This window comes from Haliotis rufescens, unplaced genomic scaffold, assembly GCF_023055435.1.
Source record: "Haliotis rufescens isolate VD_foot unplaced genomic scaffold, xgHalRufe1.0.p SCAF_17, whole genome shotgun sequence".
Taxonomy (NCBI): domain Eukaryota; kingdom Metazoa; phylum Mollusca; class Gastropoda; order Lepetellida; family Haliotidae; genus Haliotis; species Haliotis rufescens.
Window position 1 is genome coordinate 7,904,683 of NW_025963857.1, and position 13,332 is coordinate 7,918,014.

Sequence of the window (13,332 nt, forward strand, 5' to 3'; positions counted from 1 at the left end):
TCCTTGCCAGCTGATTAGTTAAGAGAGGTTAGATTTTCCACTGCTTTCACTGCTGTTAAAGTATCTGCCTGACAGTGGTGAACCCCAGATCCATCCATGGTTACAAATCGCTCAACAGAATAATCTGGGTCTATTTCAGAACTACGTCACTTCTCACGAGAGATGATGAACCTGGGGTGTTTCTGATCAGGAGTTCGAAGCTTCTGAACCCAGCGTTCCGAACCCTTCTGAAACCTTTGCCAGACCCAGTTCACTCCTGAGAATGTTTTCACGAGAGACGCCTACTGTATTGCCGTGTGGAGAGTCGTCAATCATCCATTTCCATATCATATATTTTATCAATACTTTCCTCAGCCATGTTTAGGGCATTTCCAAATGTGACGCATCAGTTGGTTTGGTATGTTTTATTTGTTGTTTTACGCCGCACTCAGCAATATTCCAGCTATATGACTGCGGTCTGTAAATAATCGAGTCTGGACCAGACAATCCAGTGATTCATATCAGGAGCATCGATCCATGCAAATGGGATCGATGACATGCATCAACCAAGTCAGCGAGCCTGACCACCCGATCCCGTTAGTCGCCTCTTACGACGAGCATAGTCACCTTTTACAGCAAGCATAGGTTACTGAAGACCTACCCATGCTTGCCGTAAAAGGTGACTATGCTTGACGCATCAGTGACAAAAATGATGTCTGATACAATTCCCTGCTTTGACTTATACCATATGTTCCCGTGTTCTATCTAGGCAAACAAACCCGTGAAGATCCGGGGTAGAATAGGTCTTCAGCATTTGGTCCAAATGCAGCCTGTAATCATGGAATGTTTTGTACTTAATACATGCAAACTGTTAAAAGAGTTTACTTTTCTTTTCACCCTTCAGGCTCAGAACGTTTCAGGCAACCCTCGTTTTAAGTGTGAATCTGGGATTTGAACACTTTAAACGGATCTTGTGAGGACTAAGGGAGGCAACTGGACAGGGATCAAAAGACCAATGTGTCGCCCATGTCCCTTGTTCAAAGAGCAGTCTGACAGGCTAGAATGTGAGTGAGTGAGTGAGTTGGGTTTAACGCCGCCTTTAACAGCATTCCAGTTATATGACGACGTGTCAGTTTAATGTGGGAGGAAAGCCCGAAGTGATGCAGGTCTCAGACGTTTATCACTTCGGTGAAACCCACGAGCACGGGTATGGTGCTGACAAACCTAGAAACATAATCAGGGCGAACCGGGATTCGAGACCACAATCATAGGTTTCTGGCGCGCCCAAGGGACGCAACTCAGCACAGCAAATCGTGGCACCTTAGACGACTGGGCCACCCGTGTCCCCGACAGGCTAGAAAGGTCACATTGATTGAAGTTGTTTATAGTGACTGGAGTTCTCAAGTAAACTTCATTTGAACAGCCTTTTACCAATTAGGATTAGCGCTCTTAGCAGACATGTTGTCTTGGTCAAGCTCTTCTCAAACACACACATTGCAGTCGAACAATAGAGATTTGAATGCAACAATGTTTTTGTACTAATTTATTATTTTCATAAGAAAATAGCATCTTGGAAGTATCACTGTACAAGGTTATGTACAGTCAAGTGAAGCAAGTTTGTTGTTTGAGTTTTTTCTTAAAGCACACCCATGTAAGTACACAATGTCAAATACCTTCAGGTCAGAAAACAAAAATTGTGATTCTCCTGCAATGTCTGAATAGCAAATAATGCAATAAAAACAGATCGATATACCCCGGTACATGTATATCTGTGTGTGTGTGTGTGTGTGTGTGTGTGTGTGTGTGTGTGTGTGTGTGTGTGCTCACACAGATATATGTATATCTATCACATAGGCTGCATAACACAGATGAGAACTTCACACTTGCTCCAGTATTTTTTCAAAATCATTGCACAAGGAACCATCAACATTTGTTTTTTCAGCAAGACCAATTAATATCTCGTGTTATAGATTTTTCAGAGAGAATTTTTTTTTTTTTTTCATTAATTATAAGAGAAATGTAAACAATAAGAATGTAAAATTGAAAATGTTTCACAAATATGACCAAAATGTTGACAAAACAGTTGAAAATAAAACTGCAAACAAAATTCATATTCAATATAATTTTAGCATATTATTCTTTTTTTTCAAATTTCAGTCTATCTTTATCACAAAATAAGATCGTTTAAGGTTGTATATTTTTCAGCTGGTGTATTCAGTATCCTTGCATCATTCACGTACTCCTCTCACAACCCATCATGGTAGTTCTTAATGTAAGACACTCTGTACAAGAGGACATCACAACAAAGACATAACAACGTGTACAGTGGAGATACAAACATGACACCAGGGAACATATTCCTGTACACCGTACACTTGAATACTGACATCCACAGGAGATATCGCTTGGGTGAGAAAAAGCGATATCTCTTTTGAGATATTGCGACAATGTAATTGTACCCTAATGCTTTAAAGACCATTGAACACCATCAGTTACAATGGAGTCATCCTGTCATCCCAAAAGGGACATCATGTCTGCCCCACAACTAATAGAGTTTACAAGGGAGGGAGTGCTACATCAATTACTGACAACACTTGTATCATACAACACTGATAAACATTGTACGAGGTCAGACTGTTGTATTTCTTGGTTTATGGAGGTTTTGTGTAAAATACTGCTTGGTAAATGAGTAAACAAAACCAAAACAAATCTTTTCAGATTATTAACTTTTTCGTTTTGAAAATGTTACTTTAATTAATAGATTTACCGAAACAGACTTGTTATTGTTAATAATGTCAACTATCGAAAACAGAAAGCAGCTGTTTTTGTTATATTTCAAATGTCCACAAAGTAATCTGTGTTTTATGTGTCACTGCTTACCAGTGGCGTGAAATATGTTGATTTCTTTCAGGACTTTCTTGCATATTTGCTTAAAGTTTCTTCTCTGATATTTATCAATAATTGATCGATATTTAGTTTGTGATTATCGATTTCTATAATCTATATCAATAGCCAGCCCTAATTTTAATATATTACCATGTGTGCAGACTTTGTTATGCTTGTGTCATTGTTCAACTTACTGTTACATATTGTCTTGAAGTAGGCAGATTTGTTTTACATTTTGTGTTTGGGTGTGAGGTGGTGGTTTGGGGATGTGGAGGTGGTAAAAAAGTAAGTTCGCATTCAGTGGAAGACAAAAAACATATATAGTTTCCACGATTTCTTCTGTAGGGTTGGCCTATTCCGTGATCCCCTTTAAAAACCTTACCTCAAAGTCCTGCAAACCAGCAGTGAACAATTTACATATAGATGTGCAGGGCCTGTTTGTTTACTTGTTCATGCAATGATAAAATACAAAGATTAGAAATGACTAATGAGTCAATACCATTAAACAAACCACAGTGGATATAATTTCCAACCAGAGAAACTTCTTCATGCCCTACAAGAGCAGATTCCAGCATTTTTAAAAGGGAGGGGTCCAAAATATCAAATCCTCTCTCAGTCAATTTTACTTTTACCGCCTACAACATACTACAATTGGTTTTCAAGGGTGTGTGTGTGTGTGTGTGTGTGTGTGTGTGTGTGTGTGTGTGTGTGTGTGTGTGTGTGTGTGTGTGTGTGTGTGTGTGTCTGTCTGTCTGTCTGTCTGTGGGGGTGGGGGTGGGAAGGGGGGAAGGGGGGGTCCAGAACCCTTGGACCCCCCTGGATCCGCCCATGCCCAATCTGAATGTTCATTTGTCCTGTTGTTTACAGTCAGCACTTCACATGTCTTGCACTGCACTCAATGTATTGATGTTCCTTCTATTCATAATCTAGTTTTAATAACTGAAATTTATTGATAAGTGGGAAAATATTTTGTTTAATTTAATTTAATTTGATTCCACACTTGTGAAATATTGGCTCGGTAAGTGTACAGCCCAGTCAAACAAGAAACCTTATTTCTCAGACATCTTTCCAAGAAGAACACCTGGGAATCTGACATAAAACAAAACCATCATCGAACAAGAATATGAGAATGCCATTCATATTGCACAAAACATATCAACATAACAACTGTGTCCCATGACACCTTCATCAGAGACATCAAACATTCTGGCATGATCAACATCTGGTTTCTGACACCTTCATCAGAGACATCAAACATTCTGGCATGATCAACATCCGGTTTCTGACACCTTCATCAGAGACATCAAACATTCTGGCATGATCAACATCCGGTCTCTGACACCTTCATCAGAGACATCAAACATTCTGGCATGATCAACATCCGGTTTCTGACACCTTCATCAGAGACATCAAACATTCTGGCATGATCAACATCCGGTTTCTGACACCTTAATCAGAGACATCAAACATTCTGGCATGATCAACATCCAGTTTCTGACACCTTCATCAGAGACATCAAACATTCTGGCATGATCACCATCCGGTCTCTGACACCTTCATCAGAGACATCAAACATTCTGGCATGATCAACATCCGATTTCTGACACCTTCATCAGAGACATCAAACATTCTGGCATGATCACCATCCGGTCTCTGACACCATCATCAGAGACATCAAACATTCTGGCATGATCAACATCCGGTCTCTGACACCTTCATCAGAGACATCAAACATTCTGGCATGATCAACATCCGGTTTCTGACACCTTCATCAGAGACATCAAACATTCTGGCATGATCACCATCCGGTCTCTGACACCTTCATCAGAGACATCAAACATTCTGGCATGATCACCATCCAGTTTCTGACACCTTCATCAGAGACATCAAACATTCTGGCATGATCACCATCCGGTCTCTGACACCTTCATCAGAGACATCAAACATTCTGGCATGATCAACATCCACTTTCTGACACCTTCATCAGAGACATCAAACATTCTGGCATGATCACCATCCGGTCTCTGACACCTTCATCAGAGACATCAAACATTCTGGCATTATCAACATCCGGTTTCGGACACCTTCAGCCAGAGAGGTATATAGCGTTCGTGAAAATGGACCATCTGCATTTATCACCAAATCAGAAAGTCTATCATTAATGATGTTCGATTAATTCAAAATATTTGTTTGGTCCATGAATTTTATGATATCCTTATTTGGTTATCAAGGAGGACAGCACCAAGGACACAGGTAGTGACCCATTTATCTCTCGGGCCATCCATGAGCACCGGTACTGCAGAAACATCACCAATTTCTGGCCAATAGGAATATCTTATATCTGGGGCCTAAAATAAGTAATTTAAATTTTCTTAGAATTCATCAGCATGATAAGCTGTTTTCTTGTACAAAATTAATCATCTTTTATATTGAATCGCCTGAACTCTAACGATCTATTAACTTGTCCAGCTGAAACTATGTGACAAAGGAATGATGTTACTGGCTTACACATAGTCATATCAACATATTGCTTCTTTCAACCAACATGATCTCTACAGGAGCCACACCCACCATGACAGATTGTGAAATCAATAATAAGTAAAAATTACTGGCAATGTTCATTGACAATATTCGTAAAATATTTCACTTTATCATAATGCATCTTATCATACCCTGCCCAAACCCAAATGGCTGGTAAGTGTGGTATTGACCTGCCAGACTAAGGATCAGGGTAAATTTTGGATCAGAGCCTACAATTAGCAGATCCTGTGAACTAAGGGCCATAACTCTACACATGACGGTCAGCACCACTCAGTCACCCCTGCCCAGCTGTACATAGAGAGAACGTGACATTTAGACAGGGATTACACCACATAATAAAACTAAGTATAAGGTAAAAATGAGCTAAATCAACAAGGAATTCTTGAGTATTCAGGAACTATAACAAAAATGGATGAATAAAGGCTGCTAGAGCTGAGAATTGGGGTGAGGAAAGGGGGTGTTGTTTTATTAAATATATGCCCTGGGGTCTGAAAGAGAGACGAAGCAGGCATATACTGGTCGGAATATGGAATGATGTCAGTATTGAATGGTGCAATGATGTTTCAGATACAGACAGAGAACAATTTGACCATTGTTTCCCGACCAATAATAAATGGAACATTAACGTGATATTCTCTTCAAAAGATCATCACTTTCACACAATATTTGTCGATGATTTTTCAGTGGATAATGCTGCTTATCATGTATGTACATGTTGGCTGAAAAAGTGAATGAGTGAGTGAGTATAGTTTTACGCCACTTTTAGCAATATTCCAGCAATATCCCGGTGGGGGACACAAGAAATGGGCTTCACACATTGTACCCATGTGGGGAATCGAACCCGGGTCTTTGGCGTTATGAGCGAAGGCTTTAACCACAAGGCTGCCCCACCACTGAAAAAAAAAAGAATCAGAACAAACTATTGGATGGCAGATTTCTACCAAACACAAACAACATGGACTGCCACTGTCTTATAGGAATAACCATGGTGAGGTATAAAAACATTTACAATCATTCTTTTGTTCAGAGACTGCCTTTCTCACTCATTCCACATTGTGTATCCAAAAACCAACACAAAGATTGAGGTCACTTTAACCTCACTGACTGCTGTCATAAAGGTCAAGGTCACTTTGATCATTACCTTGACCAAAAGTCAAGGTCATTCAACCCAAATATTACCAAGAAATTATTGGTCAAGGTCACTCTGATCATAAGTGTTTATCAACATATTACTACAAATGTCAAGGTCCCTCTGACCCTGACCTCATCAAGATATATATATATTTATATATACTACTCCAAAGAAGTTACTTTCATATTATTAAAGTTAATCTGTCATGCGACCTCCCACAACCCCATTGGAATTGTAGAGAGAAAAGGACCTTTTGTATTTTTCATATTAACTTCACTCTCACATTAATTTTAAGATTTACAGTAATATGAGAGAATTGTGTGTTCCTTAACTTCTTTTGAGTACTATATGTCAAAAATGAACAGTCTTTATTTTCCATTCCATTGGAATTGATGGATTAAATTCAATCAGAAAGACTATTTCCTCTTTTGATTGGTTATACAGCACTTGTATTGCTCATTTCCTAATGACGACAGGTTGTTATGATATCGATTCGGAGCCATGCAGTTCCTGGTCGTGTAGAAGACGCTCCTGCATCTCGATCTGTTTCTCCATTACTAAGTTCAGTTTCTCCTCAATACTGAAACCCATCAAGTCCTTCCGTGTGATGAAGCCGACCACCCTGTTCATTGCATCTGTCACCACCAGGTGGCGCATGCCGAGTGTCCTCAACACGATGTACGTCCGATGAAGAGAGAACTTCTCTTGCACAGAGAGCGCTGACTGGTTGATGTAAGGGTTCTGTAAACAGATGATTTTCTCAGGCTTACAATGTGCGACTCTCAGCGTCTAGTCAATCTATTCAAGATGCTCAGGTTGCTGGGACCTAATCAGATATGACATCACTTTAACCCGCATTTTGGAAAATCTTTCACCCAAAATAAACATGTAAAAAAAACTGCCAGATTAACAATGTCGGAAGACACTGTGAAAAGTCTGTCCTAAATAACACATTTGTGTCAGTCTTTATGTAAAATGTATATCAGTTCAAAGAACATTATTAAATATATAAGGTAGCTACGCGATAAATCGCAAACAACATTAAAGAAAAAAGTGTGGTTTATTTTACGATAAAACATTGTTCTATCATGATGTCATTTCTCGAGATCTGGATATTCGCCCCTCATGGTTTATTCTCCCTGCAGTCTTATAGTGTATGATATCAACTCCCACTCATCATCGATTCCTTAAGTAAGGCTAACTATTGAATCTGAAACATATGATTAACAGTCACAATGAATTCACATGAGACTAACAGTCACGAAAATAATGTAATTTTTCTCACCCTGATCTGTCCGATGAGGTATATAACATACCACAGACACATTCATTTTATCTGGCAAATTAATTAAGTTCAAAGATGTCTGTATTTCCTCCATTAAATGCTCGGTGTATATTCCTTTCAGACACACTTCAGCCCAGTGTTTAATCGAGGCCTGGCACTTATGATTTCAATTTCTGACTAATGATTTCCACAGCCCCATCTTTGGTAGAGTAACTTATTAGTTCTCTAAAATGCTTCTGTTTAGCAGGGACAATGGCGTTCATTGGAGGCCTGGAGTTTAATTGAGGAAATAGGGTATGTCTCCAATGGATCTGTGAGTGTGACATGACACTACAGCTCCACCTACCAAGTTGAGAAACATATCCCTGTATTTCGAGTCCTCGTGGTATCTCTTGAATGTGTCTACTGCATCTTCTGGTTTGGGCATCTTCTCCAACAGGAGCTGGAGACAAATGAGAACATGGAACCATTGTCATAATAAGGAATAATGGAAAGATACTGTAGCTCACCTGGTTAAATAATTTCACAACATCAGTCACTTAAAGTAAAATTCATAGATGTTTCAGCTTCATCAGTCACGCATTTGAAGACAGGATGATAATATTTTTATTTATTTTTTGGTCAATCACAGAAATTGTAACCAATCAATCAGATACATTTGAACAAATGTGGGTTAATCTTTGGGAAGAATATTCACACCGAGATTAAGATCAGTCAGTCTAGGCGCCAAGAAAACATGTTTACAGAAGACAAGTATATCCATATTAGAAGACAAGTATATCCATATTAGCTGAGGAGAACTTTAAGTTTGGCTGCTCATAACGACTGAAGCATTTCGATTGCAGCACTATTGTAAGTCTGTGTAAACTATGGGAGCTAGGGTGCTTGTAGCACATACCAGGGTACTATGATTGCTTTGTGTAAGTGGTGCCTGAGATGAACAAGTGTAATAAAAGATGACCATCCCCAGATATGTTTTTCCTTTAGACAGGAGTGAGTGAGTAAGTTGGGTTCAACTGCGCTTTTAAAAGTATTCAAGTTATATCACGCGATGTCATGTTAATGTGGGAGGAAGGTCATAGATGGTTACCAATTTGGTGAACCCCACAAGCATGGGTATAGTGCTGACAAATCAAGAAACATAATCAGGGAAAACTATAAACAGGAACCACCTGTCCCAGCCTTTCATCCTGAGATGAACAAGTGCTAAAGAGACAACCCTGCCCACATATGTCCTTCCTTTAAACAGGAATCGACTCTCCAAGCCTTTCATCCCAAGATGAACACGTGCTAAAGAGACCACCCTCCCCAGATGAGTTCTTCCTTTAAACAGGAATCGACTCTCCAAGCCTTTCATCCCAAGATGAACACGTGCTAAAGAGACCACCCTCCCCAGATGAGTTCTTCCTTTAAACAGGAATCAACTCTCCAAGCCTTTCATCCCAAGATGAACACGTGCTAAAGAGACCACCTTCCCCAGATGAGTTCTTCCTTTAAACAGGAATCAACTCTCCAAGCCTTTCATCCCAAGATGAACACGTGCTAAAGAGACCACCCTCCCCAGATGAGTTCTTCCTTTAAACAGGAATCGACTCTCCAAGCCTTTCATCCCAAGATGAACAAGTGCTAAAGAGACCACCCTCCCCAGATGAGTTCTTCCTTTAAACAGGAATCAACTCTCCAAGCCTTTCATCCCAAGATGAACACGTGCTAAAGAGACCACCCTCCCCAGATGAGTTCTTCCTTTAAACAGGAATCGACTCTCCAAGCCTTTCATCCCAAGATGAACACGTGCTAAAGAGACCACCCTCCCCAGATGAGTTCTTCCTTTAAACAGGAATCGACTCTCCAAGCCTTTCATCCCAAGATGAACAAGTGCTAAAGAGACCACCCTCCCCAGATGAGTTCTTCCTTTAAACAGGAATCAACTCTCCCAGCCTTTCATCCCAAGATGAACACGTGCTAAAGAGACCACCCTCCCCAGATGAGTTCTTCCTTTAAACAGGAATCGACTCTCCAAGCCTTTCATCCCAAGATGAACACGTGCTAAAGAGACCACCCTCCCCAGATGAGTTCTTCCTTTAAACAGGAATCGACTCTCCAAGCCTTTCATCCCAAGATGAACAAGTGCTAAAGAGACCACCCTCCCCAGATGAGTTCTTCCTTTAAACAGGAATCAACTCTCCAAGCTTTTCATCCCGAGATGAACACGTGCTAAAGAGACCACCCTCCCCAGATGAGTTCCTCCTTTAAACAGGAGCCAACTCTCCCAGCCTTCCTGGATCATACCTTCTCGTAATCAACCCAAGTGATGTCGTTACCCTCGTGGAAGTCGACGTGGTCGTCCGACTGAAACAACTCCTCATGCATCAGCAACACCATCAGTTCATTCCTGCAGACACAGAAAACATGGTCTACATGTTGCAAGAATCTGCGTATTGGACTCAAATTACATTCAAAATACTCCCGAGGTCTTTGATAGGCATTTAGAAGTTGGGAGAACATGAATACATGACACTTTTTTTATGGATAGCAACTTCTTTTATTCTTTGTACATCATTTCAGAGGTACTTCTTGCTCCTTCATCATCCTATCCCGTCGGCTTCGTCAGTATATCTTTATCTTTGTACATAAATCCTAACCAATCGGCTTCGTCTGTATATCATTATCTTTGTACATTAATCCTATCCCATCGGCTTCGTCAGTATATCATTATCTTTGTACATTAATCCTATCCCATCGGCTTCGTCAGTATATCATTATCTTTGTACATTAATCCTATCCCATCGGCTTCGTCAGTATATCATTATCTTTGTACATTAATCCTATCCCATCGGCTTCGTCAGTATATCATTATCTTTGTACATTAATCCTAACCAATCGACTTCGTCAGTATATCATTATCTTTGTACATTAATCCTAACCAATTGGCTTCGTCAGTATATCATTATCTTTGTACATTAATCCTAACCAATCAGCTTCGTCAGTATATCATTATCTTTGTACATTAATCCTATCCCATCGGCTTCGTCAGTATATCTTTATCTTTGTACATTAATCCTAACCAATCGGCTTCGTCAGTATATCATTATCTTTGTACATTAATCCTAACAAATCAGCTTCGTCAGTATATCATTATCTTTGTACATTAATCCTATCCCATCGGCTTCGTCAGTATATCATTATCTTTGTACATTAACCCTAACCAATCGGCTTCGTCAGTATATCATTATCTTTGTACATTAATCCTAACCAATCAGCTTCGTCAGTATATCATTATCTTTGTACATTAATCCTAACCAATCGACTTCGTCAGTATATCATTATCTTTGTACTTTAATCCTAACCAATCGGCTTCGTCAGTATATCATTATCTTTGTACATTAATCCTAACCAATCAGCTTCGTCAGTATATCATTATCTTTGTACATTAATCCTAACCAATGGACTTCGTCAGTATATCATTATCTTTGTACATTAATCCTAACCAATCGGCTTCGTCAGTATATCATTATCTTTGTACATTAATCCTAACCAATCAGCTTCGTCAGTATATCATTATCTTTGTACATTAATCCTATCCCATCGGCTTCGTCAGTATATCTTTATCTTTGTACATTAATCCTAACCAATCGGCTTCGTCAGTATATCATTATCTTTGTACATTAATCCTAACAAATCAGCTTCGTCAGTATATCATTATCTTTGTACATTAATCCTAACCAATCGGCTTCGTCAGTATATCATTATCTTTGTACATTAATCCTAACCAATCGGCTTCGTCAGTATATCATTATCTTTGTACATGGATCCTAACCAATCAGCTTCGTCAGTATAGCATTATCTTTGTACATTAATCCTAGCCAATCAGCTTCGTCATTATATCATTATCTTTGTACATTGATCCTAACCAATTGGCGTCGTCAGTATATCATTATCTTTGAACATTAATCCTAACCAATCAGTTTTGTCAGTATATCATTATCTTTGTACATTAATCCTAACCAATCGGCTTCGTCAGTATATCATTATCTTTGTACATTAATCCTAACTAATCGGCTTCGTCATTATATCATTATCTTTGTACATTGATCCTAACCAATTGGCGTCGTCAGTATATCATTCTCTTTGCACATAAATCCCATCGTGTGGTGTGCAAACATCATGACTCATATATACACAGTACTCTATGGACGAAGGAGCAAGAAGTAGCTCTGAAACATCGTACAAAGAATAAAAGTTGCTATCCATAAAAAAGTGTCATGTATTCAAAATATTCCTATTCATATGTCTACACCAATGTTGAATGAGGAGTGATATTGACTTGTCATAGCTGTCATGGGGAAGGAAACCCAAACTTACCATGTTGGGAATCAAACCAGGGTATTGGCATTGCAAGTCACAGCCTTCACCACTAGGCTACCTCTCCGCCACTTGTCAATGAAAGAGGTGGGTGTGTTTCGTATTATTAAAGTTAAAAATTCTTTATGGTTAAAACAATCTTATATGTGTTTAAACAAAATATTTCTTTTTTTTCTGGATATTTGGCAAATCAGTTAGCTTTGGTTGGGGGATCTAAAAAAATAATTGGGAAAAAATACATGCTGGTGTTAAATGTTTTTTTCACTCTAACAGGATATGACTTTTCTTTTGAGATAACCTTGTTCTCTAATTATATGTGCTTGCAATAGCCAGAGACAACATACAATGCATCTTATTAATTATTATTTAATTAAATTTTTTAATTAAGTTAACATGGAACGATCTGGCAAACAAAAATAAAAACTACTTCTATTCTATGTTTTGAGCGTGGCTTTTGGCCTTAAAACATACCCCCAAACCACAAAGGATAATGAAAAGTGTGAACATTGACTCTCTCTAAGATCAGTTCTCATGAGCAACAATACATTTAAAGCGTGTATAAATAAGTAATGATAATAAATAAATATCTAATTCATAATCAATGATTGATGTATGTCATGTCAACACCTTAAAGAACAATTGCAGTCATATTGCTGGTGTATAAGTGAGAGCAGCGCTAAGACAACAAACAAACAAAAGCACAATTGCAACAAACCTTTACCTTGTAATTAAACCGAAGAAAACTTCTTCATTGTTCCTGTCCCTTTTAACCACTGGGAAGCCACCATGACAGTTGCTTAGCAACATGTCAGCTAATGAAGCTACAGACTCCACTTGGTGGACTGACACCACAGGAGACGACATGATATCTCGGGCGCAGAACAGATCCAACTGAAGGCTGGAAACAGAAAACAGTAGTTATAGCATATATCATCCACACAGCAGGTTCAGCCAAAGGCTGCTTACAAAGATAACCAGTAGGTAGGGGAATATCATACACACAGCAGGTTCAGCCAATGGCTGCTTACAAAGATAACCAGTAGGTAGGGGTATCCACATAACAGATCCAGCTGAAGGCTGGAAACAAAGATAACCAGTAGGTAGGGGAATATCATACACACAGCAGGTTCAGCCAAAGGCTGCTTAC

At 39.1% G+C, this 13,332-nt stretch overlaps 1 protein-coding gene across 2 annotated transcripts in view; it reads right to left on the minus strand.

The window, feature by feature from the left end:
- Positions 1-3,978: 3,978 nt before the first annotated feature.
- Positions 3,979-13,332, minus strand: part of LOC124117330 (chloride channel protein B-like) — a 34,851-nt gene continuing 25,497 nt past the window's right edge. Inside the window, exons 15-19 of one of the 2 annotated variants that reach the window (XR_007221715.1) lie at positions 12,907-13,083; positions 10,113-10,215; positions 8,170-8,265; positions 4,102-7,279; positions 3,979-4,048 (exon numbers count right to left, since the gene is read on the minus strand). Coding sequence is in view for 1 of the 2 variants with exons in the window: in XM_048397495.1 (XP_048253452.1) it covers positions 7,019-7,279; positions 8,170-8,265; positions 10,113-10,215; positions 12,907-13,083 (637 nt within the window). In the remaining variant the exon portion in view is untranslated. Of the gene's footprint in view, positions 7,280-8,169; positions 8,266-10,112; positions 10,216-12,906; positions 13,084-13,332 lie in introns of both variants that reach the window. The other variant, XM_048397495.1, reaches the window with a different exon arrangement.